The 19,943-nt window shown below is 37.6% G+C and overlaps 1 protein-coding gene across 4 annotated transcripts in view; it reads left to right on the top strand.

Moving 5' to 3' along the window:
- LOC125237359 (protein pangolin, isoforms A/H/I/S) overlaps positions 1-19,943 on the top strand; it is a 257,665-nt gene that overhangs the window by 85,216 nt on the left and 152,506 nt on the right. For 3 of the 4 annotated variants that reach the window (XM_048144361.1, XM_048144360.1, XM_048144362.1), the window contains exon 3: positions 14,890-14,953. The exons of the other annotated variant lie outside the window; for it this stretch is intronic. In XM_048144361.1, the coding sequence (XP_048000318.1) occupies positions 14,890-14,953 (64 nt within the window). The remainder of the gene's footprint in view (positions 1-14,889; positions 14,954-19,943) is intronic. 4 annotated transcript variants of the gene reach the window in all.

Here is a 19,943-nt window from a genome sequence, read left to right as displayed (position 1 = left end):
ATAACCCGGCAACCTTCAAATCTAGGGTGAACAGGCATCTTCTGGGAGAGCTCACTCCATCGTAGGCCACGTCTTTGCCTTTGGCTAGTCTGTGGCCAAGAGTAAGCCCATTTATAATTTAAAAAAAAAGTTGAACCTCAGGTCAAAATTTATATAATTAAATGTACGAGACATCGGAAGCTACAATGTATTAAATGACCTTTATAATAAGGTGTCCAATTTCAATATATTAAACTTATATCCACGATTTAAGGTATATTTTCAGACAGCCTTTGACGGTAAGAGAACAGACACGCAAAATATACGAGTTTTTTGAATAACCGGTTATTATAAATTTGATTTAGACTGTTTTCTTCAACCAATAACGTTCAACCAATAACGTGACAGAACATATCGGCCTGTGGCCTATTTAACAGTGACAATTGTCGCCCGACAAGCGCTGGTAGCCTAGCGGTAAGTACCTGCGACTTTCGTTCCGAAGGTCGCGGGTTCGAACCCCGGCTCGCACCAATGAGTTTTTCGGAATTTATGTGCGAAATGTCATTTGATATTTGCTAGTCGCTTTTCGGTGAAGGAAAACATCGTAAGGAAACCGGACTAATTCCAATAAGGGTCCCCCCACATCTAGCGTTTCGCAAGCGTAGCGTCGGGCCAACTGTGTGGAAAAAGACGCCGCGTCGACGCGACGGACACCACAGGCTTTGCCCGTACAGTTGGCCCGACGCGACGCTCGCGAGACGCTAGATGTGGGGGGGACCCTTAAGTCTAACTTGGCAGTCGCTTTCGTAAAAACTATTGCCTACGCCAAATCTTGGGATTAGTTGTCAAAGCGGACCCCAGGCTCCCATGAGCCGTGGAGAATGCCGGGATAACGCAAGGAGGATGATGAATTGTCGCCTGACATGGACACTTCGCAGGGCCTTTCAGGGCATTCGCCTTTCATTGCCTGTTCAACAAGGAAATATTGACGCTGTCTGACAATGTTACTTATCAACACAGCCGGCGTATTATGCTTCCAATTTTATCACTTATCTATGTGGATAAAGTATCCGTCACGCTTTGGCAAGTATGTCAGTGTGAGAGTGACAGATGTCTTATCCACGTGGATAAGTGATAAAATTCGAAGCATGATACGCCGGCAGAAATAGGTATAGGAATTGTGTCGCTTAACTTCAAACTTTGGTAAATCCATTCTGCTTTAAGGTTGAATAGAGATATATAACAAATATAATATGATCTGTAAGATAATCAACCTTATAGCAGAATGGATTTACCCAGTTTTGAAGTTAAGCGACACAATAGTCAGTGTCAAGTGTCAATTCCCACTGTGGTTAAATAGCCCACTGGTTGTATTTCATCACCTATCGGTATGTCTGTCTTTGTCACATACATGTTAAATCGTGACAGATAAAACAATTGATAAACATTGTGCAGATCACATTCATTACCTATTATTTAAATAAATAAATAATAAATATTGGGGGACACCTTACACAGATCAACCTAGCCCCAAACTAAGCAAAGCTTGTACCATGGGTACTAGGCGACGATATACTTGATTATAGAGATAAATACATACTTATATACATAGAAAACATCCATGACTCAGGAACAAATATCTGTGCTCATCACACAAATAAATGCCCTTACCGGGATTCGAACCCGCGGGACCGCGGCTTAGCAGGCAGGGTCACTACGCGCTAGGCCAGACCGGTCGTCAAATTAGAACTCTTTTCACAGTTTCAATTAGAATACTCACCTTTCTTACTTAAATAATAAAACGTATAGAAAAGTAAATAAAAATAAGTATCAGTAGCAATAAAACGTGAAAAAAACACATTCAAGTTTCATATGTCATTCTCCTGGACATATCTCGATATCTCGACTCTTGCGTTATTGTAATTAGGGGTATAATCGATTGATCGGCAGCCATCTTGGATTGTCAGATGCCAAGATAAAGGTAATTAAGGTCCTTAAGGCATAATGGTTTGGATATCAATTATAAAGGTAAAATTGTAGGCTTAAGGGGATAGAGGAGGATTCTCTATGTAAAGGCCTCGTTTTCCTCCCTGGATATTGACATTATGAAATTATTTTCATACCATTCTGTGTTTTAATCATTTCAATCATTAGTCTTCCTCCTCTTCCAGTATGTTTTTTTTATACCTAATTTAATTTTTTTAGTTTTTGATTTACTTAGGTTTTAGATTTAGTTTAGTCTTATTTCTAGGCTTATTTGTACGTATTTTATACGTTTAATTGACTAAAGAGTTTCCTATTGCTTTGATCATGAAATTTATGTGTTTATGACTATATAGAGCTTTAAGGATTTAATGAAAGTAGCTGCCATAGATGACTGTCGTAAATAGCCCCAAAAAATTGTAAATAATGTATAACGATCACGTAGGTTAGATAATAGATATAGGTAGGGTGTAGGGTTACATAGATATAAGATTAATAATATAGAGATATTTGTTTATTTTCCTTCAAGCCAAGCACTTCACGAAGACTAAACTATCTTTACTAGATTCTTTACTTACCCTTTATTTCATCACAGACAGCGAGCGAGCGCGCACGCGCTGCTCCCCATACACCACACACACACACACCAACGCAGCAAATGGAAAACTGAAAAATAGTGTTTTATTCTTTGGCCTGGTACTGGTACCCGCCTCCAATCTACAGTCAACAATGACAAAAGGCAATGTCTCCAAATTTTTTCGAGTTTTAATTACTTATTGTAAAAATTAATAAAAGTGATTTTTTTATGCTCTTATAATATATAGCTATAGGGCAAAGAGTTGAATAAAAATGTCTTTTGCATGCAACTATACGACTCAAAAGGATCTAATTCTCTATTAAAGTACATATATCAAATTGAATAAAAATATTTTAAGTAATGCCAATATTCAGAAAGGAATTTGTGGGCTACGTTTATACGGAGAATATCCCCTACCCTCTTAAGGTATAATAGTATTGGACATCAATTATACTTATAAAGGTAGTAGGTTTAAAGGACAGGATATTTTTGAACAATTATTGCTGAGGTGGGTACACATGTGTGACAATTGTCATGGCAGGTGCGTGTGACAAAGGTGTATTGTTTTATGAGCACTGTCGGTACTTACATCCATACTAATATTATAAATGGGAAAGTGTGTGTGTCTGTTTGTTTGTCCATCTTTCACGGCAAAACGGAACGACGTATTGTCGTGATTTTTTAAGTGGAGATAGTTGAAGGGATGGAGAGTGACATAGGCTACTTTTTGTCTCTTTATATCCCCCCACTTCCTTAGAATGGGAGGTGGAAGTTTGTATGGAGCATTCAGCAATTTTCGAATTTAACGCGAGCGAAGCCGCGGGCAAAGGCTAGTGTATATATAAATATAAAAGTTTGTTTTTTGACGATAATATTTTTGATATACGTTGGCATTTATTTATACTTATAAAACGAAATATATAATATAAATCTGGATTCGTATTTTGATACATATTTTGCTTTGTATTTCGACGTTTTAAGAATCTTTAATTTTGTTTCTTATAAATAATAGTTAATTTTAAGTTAGGACATAGCTTTTACTTTATTTTCTTTATTCTATATATATTCCTTAATTACGTTTAGTATTTTATAATTTTATGTTGATTCTGAATATAAATCATTGTTGCTTTTCCTTAATTACAGTATTTTTGTATGTATAGTCTAAAATGTATGTTTGAAGACTTAGAAGGCGACGTGAATTTTAAATTTTTAAACATTATTATTTTTATGAACTACAAAATAGGTAGGTACATTTGCACTAATCTTTATATGTATAGTAGCTACCATTTTTAGTCATAAAATTGCATGCAAAAGACATTTTAATTCAATTCTTTGCCCTATTTCAATATGAAGTGCATAGTAAGATTAGTAACCGTTGCCTTTTCTGTTCATAGATATTAATTATACAAACTTATCGATTAAAATGTATGGAATATCGATTCATCGATTGTATCACTGTTACGCAAAAACACGGAAATAAAATACATTTATATATTGCTAGTTGTAACATACATAACAAAGAACCATATTTGTTACCAATAAATTACAAATGAACCAATAAATCCATACTAATATTATAAATGGGAAAGTGTGTGTGTCTGTTTGTTTGTCCGACTAGAGCGACGTATCGTCGTAATTTTTAAGTGGAGATAGCTGAAGGGATGGAGAGTGACATAGTGTACTTTTTGTCTCTTTCTAACTCGAGCGAAGCCACGGGCAAAAGCTAGTATAGACATAAAGTAGTAAAGCAAGAAACGGCTCAGATCACATTTCATTGATAGATGGCATTGTCGGCAGTGCAGAGCTGAATAAAACTTTTTTTTTAATAAATAAAAATGTCTATCGTGTGGTAACGGGCTAAGAATTTCACCACCTCCTTTCCTCCCTTGGGTGTTGTAGAATTCAACTGTGGGTCATGGGTTCAATTACAGTGTGGACTAAGGGCTATTTCGTTTTCTTTTAACTCATTGCTAAGAGTTACATTGACCGGGATATAGACCGTGAATACCTTTTTGATTTTTATTGAGATCAAGATATTTCGACGCAGTTGCATGCATCATGATCACGGGAAACTGAAGACGGCGGGCGGATGTCAAAGTTTCGTAGACAGCGCGATCTACCCTCATTAAAAAGGTAATTTTACGATCTATATCCCGGTCAATATAAGTGTAATGAAACTATGTGAAGAGTGTAAGAGTGCTACTGAAATTAAGCAGTTTCATGAGCTCTGTCTTTTGAGATTACAAACGTGAAAGTATATACATACTAGCTTTTGCCCGCGGCTTCGCTCGCGTTAGAAATAGACATAAAGTAGCCTATGTCACTCCACCCCTTCAACTATCTCCACTTAACACATCACGTCTATTCGTCGCTCCGTTTTGCCGTGAAAGACGGAAAAACAAACACACACACACTTTCCCATTTATAATATTAGGGCCCATTTAGACGGTACGAGAACTCGCATACGAGTTTTATTACATTGCGGTATTTGATGGCTGTGCAGAATTGTATTATGTAAGTTCAACAGTCCGCAATGTAACTAAAATCGCATGCGAGTTCGCACGCCGTCCAAATCAGGCCTTTTAGTATGGATGTTGAAATTATACACGTTAAACTTCCGTGAAATATTTCCGTGAATTATTTGATGTTGAAATTGTTTACAAAGGATATTATAAGCCTTTTTTTTCTTTTATCGCGTAATATATCATGCATTCACTGTGACATGATAGCTAACATACCCTTCGGTAAAATAAAAGTTAAATTCTTATCGTGTCGACACGTCCGTATATCGTTTTTTTATCGATAATCTAATTAACATGGACATCGCAGTTAGTCGGCATGGATATTCTATTGAATTTGTCTCCACCTTTCGCAAATGCTGCAATTACAGCGGGCTCTAGCCGAGGTGACAATCGTTCGTGTAAGCACAGTATAATAATGAGTACTATTACTATCGTACAGTATGGCCACTCCCGTTCCCCGCTGAAAGTGCCGCCCACCACCTCTCGGTTACCTCACAGTTACCCTGTCAAAAACGCGAACAGTCGACCTGTCATATCTCACTCATACAAGCATAGTACGCGTTCACCTACACGAGCTTACGGCCCAGCCACGACATTGGTCTAAGCGCGGCAGCGGCGAGCGGCAGCCATACGTGCGAATGAAAAGTCCCATCGCTGTGTCTCGCTTCAATGTATGGCCGCCGCTCGCCGCTGTCGCGCTTAGACCAATGTCGTGGCTGAGCCGTTAGACTGTGTGCTAGGAACGCGACTCTTTCATATATTTGATCGTCAGTGTCCGAGGTGTTGTCTAAGTGACTTTAAAAGCTCGGCCACATGCGCGTTTTGAGAGCGTAGGCGGAGCGTTAGCGGAGCGCAATGATAGCGGTGCGGTGCCGGCGGGAACTAACGGCTCAGCCACGACATTGGTCTCAGCGCGACAGCGGTGAGCGGCGGCCATACATTGGAGCGAGACACAGCGATGGGACTTTTTATTCGCACGTATGGCTGCCGCTCACCGCTGCCGCGCTTAGACCAATGTCGTGGCTGGGCCGTAACGAGCGCGGACTGCGAGCGGAATGCGCGCGCATTCTGCTACGCTATCAAAATGCTTTATGCGTGGCGGAGGCTTAAATATGTGAAAATCGTTAACGCTACGTGGCGATTTAAACGCAGTCTGGCTCTGTCGCGCCACTACAGAAAAGCGGTAGGGAGAGCTAGCTAAGATATATCATGAAATATTCAATTGTGACGTTGGCTAGGTCCTGTCCTTTTAAAGTCCTGTATTTATCATTAGCACATGCCGTAGAAAAAAACCGGCCAAGAGCGTGTCGGGCCACGCTCAGTGTAGGGTTCCGTCGTTTTCCGTATTTTTCTCAAAAACTACTAAACCTATCAAGTTCAAAATAATTGTTTTAAACATATGGTTCAAAAGTTAGAGGGGGGGGGGACGGGACGCACTTTGTTTTCCTTTAGGAGCGATTATTTTCGAAAATATTAATATTATCAAAAAACGATCTTAGTAAAACCTTATTCATTTTTAAATACCTAGGCAACAATATACACACGTTGGGGTTGGAATGAAAAAAAAATATCAGCCCCCACTTTACATGTGTGGGGGGGGGGTACCCTATTAAAACATTTTTTCCATTTTTTTTTGCCCTTTTTAGCGTGATTGATATACATATTGGTACCAAATTTCAGCTTTCTAGTGCTTACGGTTACTGAGATTATCCGCGGACGGACGGACAGACAGACATGGCGAAACTATAAGGGTTCCTAGTTGACTACGGAACCCTAATTATTGTTTCTACAATTTGTACATATCGATTTTGCACCTTAAAAACGCGGTTCAAGTTCGAAAGTAGAGTGTGTATGTGGATTAGTGCTTTTTTAGCAACATTGTATGAAGAGACATATCTTGATGTAATTAAAAACACGACCCAAAGGATATTTTATGAACAACGGTGTCGAAGTAATTAAGCTTTTTTTTAAATTATGACTTTGATATTTTTTGCAAAGCATTTATGTAACATCATTAAAGTTAACTGAAATGTATCCCTTAATGGGATAAGTTCAAATATTTGTTTAATAGAGCGGAATAAATAGAAAACTAAGGAATCAGCTAACTTTTAAAAATCTACTTTTTATCAATGCACAAGAAATTGTCTCTATACTTAATGTTTCACATTAACATCTGTCTTTAGACTCCGCATTTCACATTTCATCTAAATTATTCTAAATGTTGCAAGTTTCTACGCGCATGTGACACTCCTTGAGTTGCAGGCGTCCACAGATACGGTGACCGCTTTCCATCAGGCGGACCGTATGTTTGTTTACCACCGACGTAGTATAAAAAAAAAGTCTTTTCGTCTTTAAAGCAATCGCTTACGTCTAATTTGTGTCCATTCATTATATACTTACCTTACGTGCCTGTTTAAGGTCCCTTCTCAAAATAATGTCCAAATACTATATAAATTATAAAACGTAGATTTTTAAAGGGTGCATTTTTTATGCGATCGGGTGCATTCGAGCTGACAGGAATGACAGGTCGCCTAATGGTAAGCGATCACTGCCTCCCATGCAGCTGACATACAGACTATCTTTGTATTACAAAAGAGAGCCATTCGTTCTATTTACAACTTAGGAACACGTGAATCAGTAAGAGAACTCTTCAAAGAAATTAATATCTTAACTGTAGCTTCCCAATACATTTATGATAGTATAATTTATGTTGTTAAGAATTTAGACTGTTTCACTAAGAATTCTGATATCCATAATTATAACACTAGAAACAAAAATAAGCTTGCCATAAAGAAGTTTCGTGTCCGTAAAGTACAGAAGTCATTTGTTGGGCAATGCATTCATTTTTATAATAAGTTACCTGACACTGCTTTGAGATTACCCCTCCCAGCTCTTAAGAACTACTTAAAAAAAACATTGATGTTAAAGGCTTATTACAGAGTCGAGGACTATTTGACAGACAAACATGCATGGCCCGAACCAGAAACTACAAAAAACGAATAGCAATTAAAATAATTGTATTATGTATAGAGGACACAGTTCAGATAAGAAAGCACATCAAATATTTTATATTTTATGTTGTGTAGGTAAATTACATATTTAATGACATTGAGATTCATATTATCTTTTTCTTCTGTGACAATTTGATATGTTTTCTCTGAAGAAGAACGACGTATTATTAAGCAATAATATAATTTATTGAAATTAATTTCCATAGAGTACCTAGTCTGTTCATATTCTTTGATGAATACTTTTGCAGGTTAAATTGTATCTTGTTATTTAATGCATGTTAGTTATAAGATGTAATGTTTTGAAAAGAAGTTGCCCGCCGAGTTTCTTGCCGGTCCCATAGTGGATACCCCCCTCCCAACTGAGGGGGGACTGAAATCTTCTCGAGGCTGAGGCGTAGGGTTAGAGCCGGCGTAGCTTTATTTGACGTTCATATGCGCATTGTAATATGCCTACTTGAAAAATAAATATTTCATTTTCATTTCATTTTCATTTTTCATTTTCATGGACACCCCAAACACCAGTGTTGGAGGTTATGTTTAAGTCTTTAAGAGATTGTTATGCCTTTATTTATTGCGATTATAATTATTTTAGGGATTGGAAACCTTTGAAAGACTAACAAAAAAAGTTTTTTTACAAACATGTACCTAACATATAGTCCATTTTAAAAAGTTTACCATTAGGCTCACAACAAATGGCAATACGCCGATAGCTGATTAAATTCCAAACCTAGTGTTTTGACAGGGCGCCATGTCGCGTTTGACATGGCTGCCGAAACAAGAATTTAATCATCGCTTCCGTTTGTAAAAATTCCGAACGTGCCCTATTAGGGCTGTCACTTTTGGATATCGATGTCCGTATTATACTTACTCGGTGTAACATGCGGTTAATCATTTTTACAGCTTATTCATGATCTGGTAATATTGAAACCAAAAATTAGTAAGACGGGTTTTACATATATTTAAGCATAATTTACCATGTTTTTTTTTTAAATATTTTATTGATAAAATTGACCAGTGGTTCCCGAACTAAAGAAACATTTCTTGAGTCAAACAAGGTAGTTACCGTCCTCTGGTGCTCTGTAATTATCCGATCCAAAAGGAGCATAATTTGTATTCTTCCGTTATAAAAAAAATGGTTTAGCAAGTACCATTACAAAATAAAAAAATTTTTTTTTATATTTTATTGACGAAATGACCAGTGGTTTCCAAACTAAACAAATATATGAGGAACATTTCTTGAGTCAAACAAGGCAGTTAGCGCCCTCTGGTGCCCTGTAATTGTCCGATCCAAAAGGAGCATAATTGTTCGCCGCGGGCATAATGCGCCGGTTCAGGGTTCTCAGCTCGTTACAACTGTAAAAAATATACTCCACGGTCGTTTTGAGTAGTAATCGCCGTGAGATATAGGTATCGGATCGGCTTAGGTGGTCATAAGGATGTAAACGAAGCCTCTTCCGATAAAATAGTACACAAGATATTTGTGTACTATTTTATGGAAAATATATTGTGTGCCCTAAATGCCACCTACTTTTTAAAGTGTCTCCGGTATTTTGTATTGAAAAAAAAAAGTTAAATAAAAAGATGAAATTCACAATAAAAAACGAAAAAGTCATATCTTTTTTTACAAACAAATAAAATATATTTAAATAAAAACTAATATTCCTTGGATATTTTTATATCAAGCAGAATCTTACCAACGACAATTGTCCACTATATTTTCTTAAGAACTTGTTTGTCTTGACAAACAAATCCCCTCGCGATCCTAAGTTGATTGGTCTCCACAAACATTTGTTCTGGTCAATCAAATGTTTCCTTCCTTTCACACTTATTTTACTTATAGGGTTCCATATTTGAAGTATTCCAAACGTTGTTTTAATATAGAGGACTTTATTGCTTGTATAGTCAACCAATTGGAACCCTAGGCCACTCTACAACCATGTCAAAATGACAAGCAGTAAGAGATATCTTACAATTTGAATTATAACGTCACTATGACACAGTTCTACAGTGGCCTAGGGTACCAATTGGTTGACTGTACATTAAAGTCGTGTATACATATTTTTGCCACTTTGGCTGTATTCATAAGTGTGTTACTGACTGTACTACACAGGATGTAACAATAATAATAGGTATAGTAGTTTCCCTTCAAGGATTTCTGATAAGGAAACAGAATGTTTGCCCCATAAAAAAAAAATATTTTTGCGTTAAACTTTTTTCAGTTAGCTTTTCCTGTACAGAACATGATATCGATGTGCTCTTAAAGCCCTATTAAGAACAAACAGATCCACACTATATTACCAGCTTATTTTCCAATGTTTTTTTTTTACTGTTTTTTAATTATTTTTTCCATACGTGCCAACCCTACTGCACGCATGGTCGGTTGCACTTGTGGGAATCACGCCGTGTCTAGACACCTTTTTACGTTTTTTTTTTCACTGCCTACTTTCTCTGCGTATCTATAATCATAATCGTATGTAATCATAATCGTATGTAATCTGTGGTAATCCGTTATCATATATCGATCTAAAAGCGTTCGAAATTTAAAAATTACTTGCTATATGGCGTTCTATGACTAAAGAGCCCGTATTCTTTATTACGAAGTTATGTTGAGTTGAGTTTTCTAATTAAATATTCGTTATTGATATCTTGAAGGGAAAGGGCCCCTTTTGTGGTGGAAATACACATTTAGTTAGCCTAAGTGCTTCTCTCGTTTCAGGTATTGGTGTGAGCGAGATGTAATGAGTAATGTTATATCAATATCATATCAAAAATGATTATTACCTTTACATATGTTGTTTGTAAGTCGCTCCGGATTATCTTAGTATATTCAAGAAATACGGTTTAATTTAGTCTACGCACTAGCCTTATAGGAATTGAGAACTTTCTCGAGGTTTAAAAGTTTACTAAATACGATTTATTTTAATTTCTCGTTATTGTTTTATTACTTCAATAAAAATAAGAATATTTCGTTATTTCAGACCAGTTCAGTCCATACATTGTTGCATTGTTTCAATGCTGTTTTGTTCAAACTATTATTCCCAGCCCATCAAATAAAAACACCGAACATTATCTACACATACCTATCCCCCAAAAACAAATACTCCCCCGAAAACGTAAAAACAATTGAAACACGATGTCCAGGAATGCCAAACGCCGACAAGTATGGAAACCCAATCATCCATCCAATAATGACCGATATAAAAAACCTGATACTCCACCATTTTTCCATTCTAAAACATCCTATCAACCATACGAAGTTGCACTACTTATGACTTTTCCAAAAATATACAAAATCAGCTCCGAAGAGTCCTATCCTCTATATAAATCTATGTTACATAAGACCTTTTCAAAATTAGCTAAAAGTTCTTACTTATTAAAACTCCTATCTCACTTACAAAGTTGCACCACTTATGACTTTTCCAAAATTATCTTCCAAACGACCTATCTCTCTTACAAACGCCTTCTACTTACGACCTTTTCCAAATTAGGTAAAACTATCTACGTGTTAAAACGGCGTATGTATAGTGAAAGTCAAGGGCGCTTAAGACGTTTCGTCTTGAGTGAATTACAATAGGGATGTGCCCCTGTTTGGGGTAAACACGTGCAAGTGGGGCTAACTGATTCGGACTCATCCAATTACGGGTCCTTATGTCTGTCTGGGGCACTATTCTCAGAGTTGTGGTAGCCTTCGACAAAATTGTGGTAGTCAAATATTTTTTTACTTGAGGATCTCCACAGGAAAACATCAGAATCTAGTAGTTTGTAAAACTTTAAATCTTATGCCAAATATGAAGTCATCATCAATAATTCATAATTATTTACGACTCTTGTAAGAATTGTGCTAACCAAATCACTGTGTATTGGTATAACAGAGAAGAAGTAGTCTGTTTCACTCTGTGGTTTTCTATAGAATCGATAGCTGGTTGCGACCAGTTCATATTATTTGCTTTACAAAATTAGTTGTTTCTGTGACCAAGAAATCCGTCATCTCCTAGAATGAACTGATAATTGTTTCTATTAACTTCGTTCTAGGTTAGATTCAAAGAACGTGTAACACATTTCTCTAAGACATCTAAAAAGCTTCCATTTATATTTCAAGTTGCTTCTAAATATGATTTTCTAGACAGAATTTTACTTTAGATTTGACTTTAGACAAAATTTTCTGACCCATGCAAAATTAATGTCTATCTATCTATAGCAGCCTTTAAAGCGCCCGTCTTCGAACATAGGCCTCCTCTCCATTCCTCCACGCCTGTCGGTTCATTGCCATCTGCATCCAGTTCTCGCCAGCCTATTGGCAGACTATGTCATCTCTCCATCTCCGGGCTATCTCTATGTCATTATGTATCAATTGTCTCATAACCACGCAATCATATCGAAGCGTCCATTTCGATTGTCGAGCGACTCAGAATACGCCCCCGACAATATCACTTAAGGTGTCGAGATTTCAAACGGCCCATTGGTTCGGTAATGACACAAATAGAGGAAATTCGGCATTTGGATTAATGTAAGCGGAAACCCGATTCGTTATCGGCTATTATAACATTCTGATAAGGAAAGGACGTAAGTAAGAAATTATTTTTATGGAGGTCATTTTGGCAAAATATTTGTGACAAAAAGTAAGTTCAGTAAAAAATCTGTAACTTGGATGAAATCTGAATCTGAAAAGGTATATTTTTGTACTTGTAGTGTAAATGATATTGTAGTCAACGGGAAGTACCCTAAAATTTTGATGACCTTGAGTCTCGAATACACGTTTTAAACTCGAAAACTATTGAGCGGATTTTCATGCGATTTTCATCTATTTACCAATATAATTGGGTGAATCAACTTTCTCTTGCCTATTATTGTCATGGTTACGGTCCCCTGAGTCACGCAGGTTTTATGCAAAATTATGCTACTGAAATTAAGCAAGCATGCATGTAGTCCATGTTTGTAGGTGGCAAATTAAGGAAAGGGCTTGTTAACACCAGAAAAATGCATGTTTGTATAGTTTAAGTAGCATAATTTTGCATAAAACCAGCGTGATTCAGGGGACCGTAACCATGGCAATAACAGGCAAGAAAAAGTTGATTCACCCATTTAATTATTTATTCTTGAGGAAGGCATAGTACATGTAATACACTCAATTGTTTAAGGTTAAGGCGGGTCGCTAGTCCTATTAAAATGTTTTAATACTTTTAATGTAAAACGGGTTCCACATTATTATATCTGTGATCAACTTGATCTTTATATACTGTCATAATTTTATTATATTCCATGCTAATATAATTACGATATTTTAAAATGACACTTAATTTGACAATTTCTATGGAAATAGCAAAGGTCAAATTAATCACCATTTTAATAGCAATAAAAATACGGCTTGTGAAGTTTAACTAAGCATGTTATTTTTATCGTGATGTTATGTTACTATTTACTAATATGTATGTACTTATGAAAGTTGTAATTACAGAGTGTAACAAAAATGGTGGTGATCCGTTTAAGGGCGTATTCAGTATCGTATTCTCATCAGGAAAAAGTAGGATAAAAATTTTTTTTCCGCAAAAAAATTTTTTATCTTTGTATGGAGATTCGACCGATTCGCGCGGCCCGGCTCATACAAAAGTGCTTCTACTTTTTCCTGGTAAGAATACGATACTGAGTACGCCCTTAAACGGATCACCACCATTTTTGTTACACTCTGTATAAGTTTAATCCCTTAGATTATTTTAATCATGTATACCATCATCATCATTATCATCATATCAGCCCTTTATCGGCCACGGCTGAGCATAGGCCTCTCTTCTAGTACGCCACTTGTCCCGGTCCTGGGGGCCGATTTTTGAGTCTCACTGTCACTAAAATACCGGTTGAAAACGGTGAATTGCCTATTATTTTCAGTGACAATTTTCTGAATTCGAACGCCGTGAGATTCAAAAATCGGCCCCCTGAGCACACCTCGGACACTGGCGATTAAATATATGAAAGAGGCGCGTTCCTAGCACACAGTCTAAGTTCGTGTAGAATCTACACTGTAGATGAACGCGTACCATGCTTGTATGAGTGAGATATGACAGGTCGACTGTTCGCGTTTTTGACAGGCGGTAACTGTCAGGTAACCGAGAGGGGGTGGGCGGCACTTTCAGCGGGGAGCGGGAGTGGTCATACTGTACGATAGTACTCTTTATTATACTGTGCCCTGAGCTAGTCTAGCATGTATATAGCCGACATGAAGTAGTTATTTTATCGGAACTTATTATGGAATTTTTAACTTTAACTTTTTCCCAAGAAGAAACTGCAATCGATGCCACTAAGCTTAACTTTCTGCCACTGACGTGTCACGTGACATGTACTTTAATATCAACATATAACGACCGGTCTGGCTGAGTAAAAGTGACCCTGCCTGCTGAGCCGCGGTCCTGGGTTCGAATCCCGGTAAGGGCATTTATTTATGTGATGAGCACAGATATTTGTTCCTGAGTTGTGGATGTTTTCTATGTATATAAGTATGTATTTATCTATTTAAGTATGTATATCCTCGCTTAGCACTCATAGTACAAGCTAAATATGCTTAGTTTGGGGCTAAGTTGATCTGTGTAAGGTGTCCTCAATATTTATTTATTTATATAAGGGTGAAAAGGTGTCTGGGACGTCACATCAGCGACAGAGGGTTAGAATACATTTAAATTTAAAATTACTGCCTTGGGTGAGAATTGAACTCACGTCTGGTCACTCTACTGAGCAATCAAGACTTCAACTAAGCCAGCGAAACTCCTATATATTTTAAAGTTTTATTATTTATTGCATAAAATTAATTTTATCACTTTTGTTTCAGGAAAAGTCAGGAGAGCCTTACTCGGGCAAATTATCGGTGAAGTCGGATCTTAGTCCTGTTTTTGGTAAGTTTATAATTTTCTTATAAAACTAAAAATTAACTTAAAAAGATGTGACTAAAAGCTCGGCCACACATGCGCGTTTTGAGAGCGTAGGCGGAGCGTTAGCGGAGCGCAATGATAGCGATGCGCCGGACTAACGCTGGCGTTGCGCCCAGCGGACGCCGGCGGGAACTAACGAGCGCGGATTGCGAGCGGAACGCCAGCGTTCGTCCGGCGCACCGCTATCATTACGCTCCGCTAACACAATGCTATCTAAACGCTTTATGTGTGGCGGAGGCTTTAACCTCACTTAGTGCGCCGGTAGTAGATAAACAATTCCTTACAGTAAGTACCAAGAAAAAGTTTTCAAAACTAGAAAAAAAAAAACAAATCTATCCCTTTTACCGTCCGTAGTGATGTGACATTTTACTAATGTTAAAATAAAATGCTTGTTCTAATGGTAAGGTCATTTTTGATAGAATACTGCTTTCTACACACTCCGAAAACAAGAAAATTCTCTCTAGATATCCACAATACTTCAAATACAATTTCTAGTTAACCCTGTCATCACCCGTAGTTATGTGAACCTAGTGTTAGAGAAGTTACACCTTCATCATTCTTTTCTATTATACAACAAGCAGCCAGAGTGACACCTACTCTAAAAACATTAAAGTATTAAAAAACTCAGATATCTAAAGTACTAAAAATACAAAATCTAGTTAACCCTTTCATCACCCGTAGTGATGTGAAATTGATTCCAAAGGTGGGAATTATCACGTCCCTACCATTACCGGGAATTATGTATGTTTTATCCGAAGCTTATAATCATCTGTCACTATTCTTACATTTTCGTGTAATGTCCAGCTACGCCTCTGTAGGGATGGGCTGTCGATATTTTTGTATCGATATTTTGTTAAGATATTTCGGGTTATATATATTTAATCTATATCTATTGTGTATTCCGTATTCTTTTTGATGGTATTTCATAGGTAAGGTTTAAATTTCTACAATATATATTGAAACGTTCGTAGACTATTAAGAGTTGTATTTACTAAACATAACCTTTATTTAATGTAACATAATACAAATTTACAACCCTATTGGAACTATTAACTTGAATATGTAGTGGTCATTAAACGATAAAATTTACTGTCAAGAACCCGCTAGGCGGGTTCATTTGTAATGAAATGGAACACTGAAAGTGTTAAATTAAACTTAATTGACACTGGAAAGGACTATAAATGCAAAACATATGGCTATAATTATGCCAAGTAAATATAAAACCTGCAATTCCGTTAATAGGTATTTATTTCTAATATTGTAGTCTATTTTATTATCTCTAATCCAGACAGCCTTTAAAGAAGCGACTCTTCTTCTTCTTTAGTCGTTCCCTCAATGCTGAGGATCGTGACGTCATGTCATTCTGTTGAAGACTAGGTCCCTCCATAGGCTGTTCCTCGCTAAGCGCATGGCCTCGTGCAGTTTTAATCGTATGTGTCCAGTAATTTGAGCACACCATCTTGTAGGGGGAGGTGCCTGAGGTCTCGTGCCTTCAACTTTGCCCGTCATAATTATTCTCTCCAGGCTATCTGGCGGGCGACTTTTCTCGGCCAATGGTAAAATTGGTAAATAGAAAGAAGAACGTATCGTATCGATTTCGCCGTGGTCACAGTACATCTACCGCGCTGCTCAAGGTGATTGAAGACGTGAGGGTCGGTATGGATTCTTCGCTGCTTACAGTGCTGGTCCTTATCGACTTCTCTAATGCGTTCAATGCGGTAGATCACGATTTACTTCTGGCCTCCCTTAAAAACCTGAACCTCTCTTCATCTGTCATCGATTGGTTTGCTTCCTACCTTCGTGGTCGACTTCAGTTAGTCCGTGCAGATAACTCTCATTCTGATTGGTGCAAACTACTTTCTGGAGTTCCACAGGGTGGCATCTTGTCTCCATTGCTGTTTTCCATTTTCATTAATCTAATCACAAGCAACATTAAGTGCTCTTACCATCTGTATGCTGATGACCTACAGCTTTACAGTCAGGCTAGTGCTGACGATCTGGATAGGGCTGTCGCCGACTTAAATGAAGATCTTAACCTTATAGCTTCCTGGTCACGTTGTTTCGGCATTGCAGTAAACCCTACCAAATGTCAGGCCATCATACTGGGTAGTACGCGCTTGCTTTCCATGACAAATGCAGCAACAATAGCCCCGATCCAGTACGAACAAACAGCCATCCCTTTTGTTCCGCAAGTAAAGAACCTAGGGTTGATTATAGACAGTGGCCTTACATGGGATCCCCTGGTATCTGATGTCAGCCGGAGAGTGACTAATACTTTAAGAGGTCTCTATCGATTTAAACATTTTCTTCCATCTAGCACCAAGATTCTCCTAGTCCAAGCCCTCGTTTTGCCCATCATGGATTATGCTGATGTGACTTCCACACAGAACACCCCACTAGAAGCCAAATGCAAGCGATATTGTTCGAGACGCAAATCACCAATCCTTGCGGGGTGAGGCGGGCGCGCACGGTGCTGCCATTGGTCGTTTCAAATAATGGCGCGCCTTTATGATTAGCAGTAGGGATGGGAATGGGACATGTCTATTATAGACAATGGTACCGGTACCAGTACTGTGGTGAATTTGTTTTGCAACAAATTATAATATTATAATTAAATTATAATAAGGCCTAGTTACCCTTCGGGTTGGAAGGTCAGATGGCAGTCGCTTTCATAAAACTAGTGCCTACGCCAAATCTTGGTAGTAGTTTCCAAAGCGGACCCCAGGCTCCCATGAGCCGTGGCGAATGCCGATGCCGGGATAACGCAAGGAGGATGATAATTGTGATAGCATCTCAATAAAAATCATTCTAGTAACTAATAACTAAACTGTGCATTTTTACTTACGTTTACTAAGTTAAATAACCAACTAAATATTCTAAACGAATCAATGAACTAAATACCACTACAGACTTGTAGAGTCTGTAGTGGTATTTAGTTACGACACTGCGACTGCACAGATTTGTAATAGTGAATAATTATCTAGAATCTGTAGATTCTAGATAAAATAATTATTCACTATCACAGATTTGTAATAGTGAATAATTATCTAGAATCTGTAGATTCTAGATAAAATAATTATTCACTATTACAAATCTGCTTTCTTTTATATTTCATAAAATGGTAGCACATGGTACGAACGGCAGTACGAAGTTCCCGCAACAGACATAAACTAACATGGCCCCATGCCTAGTCGTTTACGTGAAAGGGATAGCATATCACATTGTTAACTCGGTAAAGAGGGATGGACGCGCCTCGGCGCCGCTCAGCACAACCATATTGACCAGTATAAATGAACTCCGCGGACAATAAACAATATTCAACAAAATAATTAATTTGACTTAACTGTGGAATGTTATTCCATCTTTTTTACATGTAGAAGTGTTAGAAGACTTGCCACACCACTTTATGCTGTAAGAGACCATTGTTTGCAATCAAAATTGATTATTTAAGATTTTTTCCCGAGCGGACACGGACACTGTTAGCGGGTCGTATACTTGGGCGCTACTGATCGGTGTCGCACGCGTTCAAACTTTTATAAACCTGATTTGTCGTATGCTTGGTGACCGCGAGTCGCCCTGTAAGGGCCATCTTGTTGTATTGATCTGTGGACTTCCAGTAATCTCACCCAAGCCTCTCTATATAAGTTCGATCGATTGCTCAACAACTGTATCCGGTTTGTTTTTGGACTGCGAAAATACGACCATATTTCAGCATATCGTAAGAAACTAAACTGGCTCCCTATTCGACAACGACGGTCGTTACGTATTCTCTGCACTTTATTTTCTATTTTATTTGACCCTTTTACCCCTGACTATCTTCGTTCCAAATTTAAATTTGTTTCTCCGCGTCCCGGCACTGATCTCCGAACCACCCGTAGTCTTAAACTTATCGTCCCCCAGCATCGCACAGGCTTCATGTCTAATTCCTTCACTGTGCAGGCGATCCGGCTGTGGAATGATCTTCCGCTCTCCATCAGGCAGGCCCAGAGCAAATTGTCTTTCAAGCGCATGTTACGCAAGCACCTGTTAGAAAAAGTTCAATAGTTGTCCTCATGATGTTTCACAATGGTTATTTTATTTTATATATGTATTTTATGTATATTTATTATATTTAGCATTATTTATGTATGTATATGTAGATATAACTAGTTAGGCAAATTTAGGTATATGTATATAATTCTACTTAACTGTTTTATGACCCTGCACCAACACAATCTCTCGGTTTAGCCCATGGTTGACTGGTAGAGAATGCCTGCTAGCATTAAGTCCGCCATTTGTACTTTTTTAATTGTGCAATAAAGTTTAAATAAATAAATAAATATCGTCATTAGCGAATTATGTATTTTTCATACAGTATTCTGCAAAAAGAAGAGAGAGAAATTCTATTAGAGCTTTTACCCTTGGTATCTTTCGGAACAGATCTGCTTCATATGATTTCAACTTGATTATTTATTACGGTTGCTATGTGCATAAGAATTTTTGGCAAGAGCACAAGGAAAGGTTAAGTTAGTATTTCCTAAATTTTACATGTACCCTCGTAAATCCCGGCGGATATATTCGAGTTTAGAACTATATAGCAATAAAAGAAAGTTCCAAATTCAAAATCGGAAAAATAGACAATTGTATTCTATGATAAAAATAAAATAAAATCCTCAGAAATTATCGACACGATGATCTCTTCCCATCACTACCGCTCGTTATTTGTTGTTATTAGTGTTCTTTTTTGTTATTTTTTCCCCGGGATTTCGAAGTAACCGGTTTGGGAGCTAATCTGATCAGCTCGCCACGACTCGGGTGAAAAAACGAGCGTAGGGCTGGTACCTGAGACTTGTGGTTTGTTAGTTGGTATGTGTTAATATACTTTGATTATTAAACAGATTTCGTGTAATGAGGAAGATAGGCGTTGATCTTTATGATAAACGGCTAAGCAGAGACGTTGTTTTGAACTTACTTT

This window comes from Leguminivora glycinivorella, chromosome 21, assembly GCF_023078275.1.
Source record: "Leguminivora glycinivorella isolate SPB_JAAS2020 chromosome 21, LegGlyc_1.1, whole genome shotgun sequence".
Lineage (NCBI taxonomy): Eukaryota > Metazoa > Arthropoda > Insecta > Lepidoptera > Tortricidae > Leguminivora > Leguminivora glycinivorella.
The sequence above is the reverse complement of the archived record's forward strand: the minus strand, read 5'-3'. Positions and strand labels throughout refer to the sequence as shown.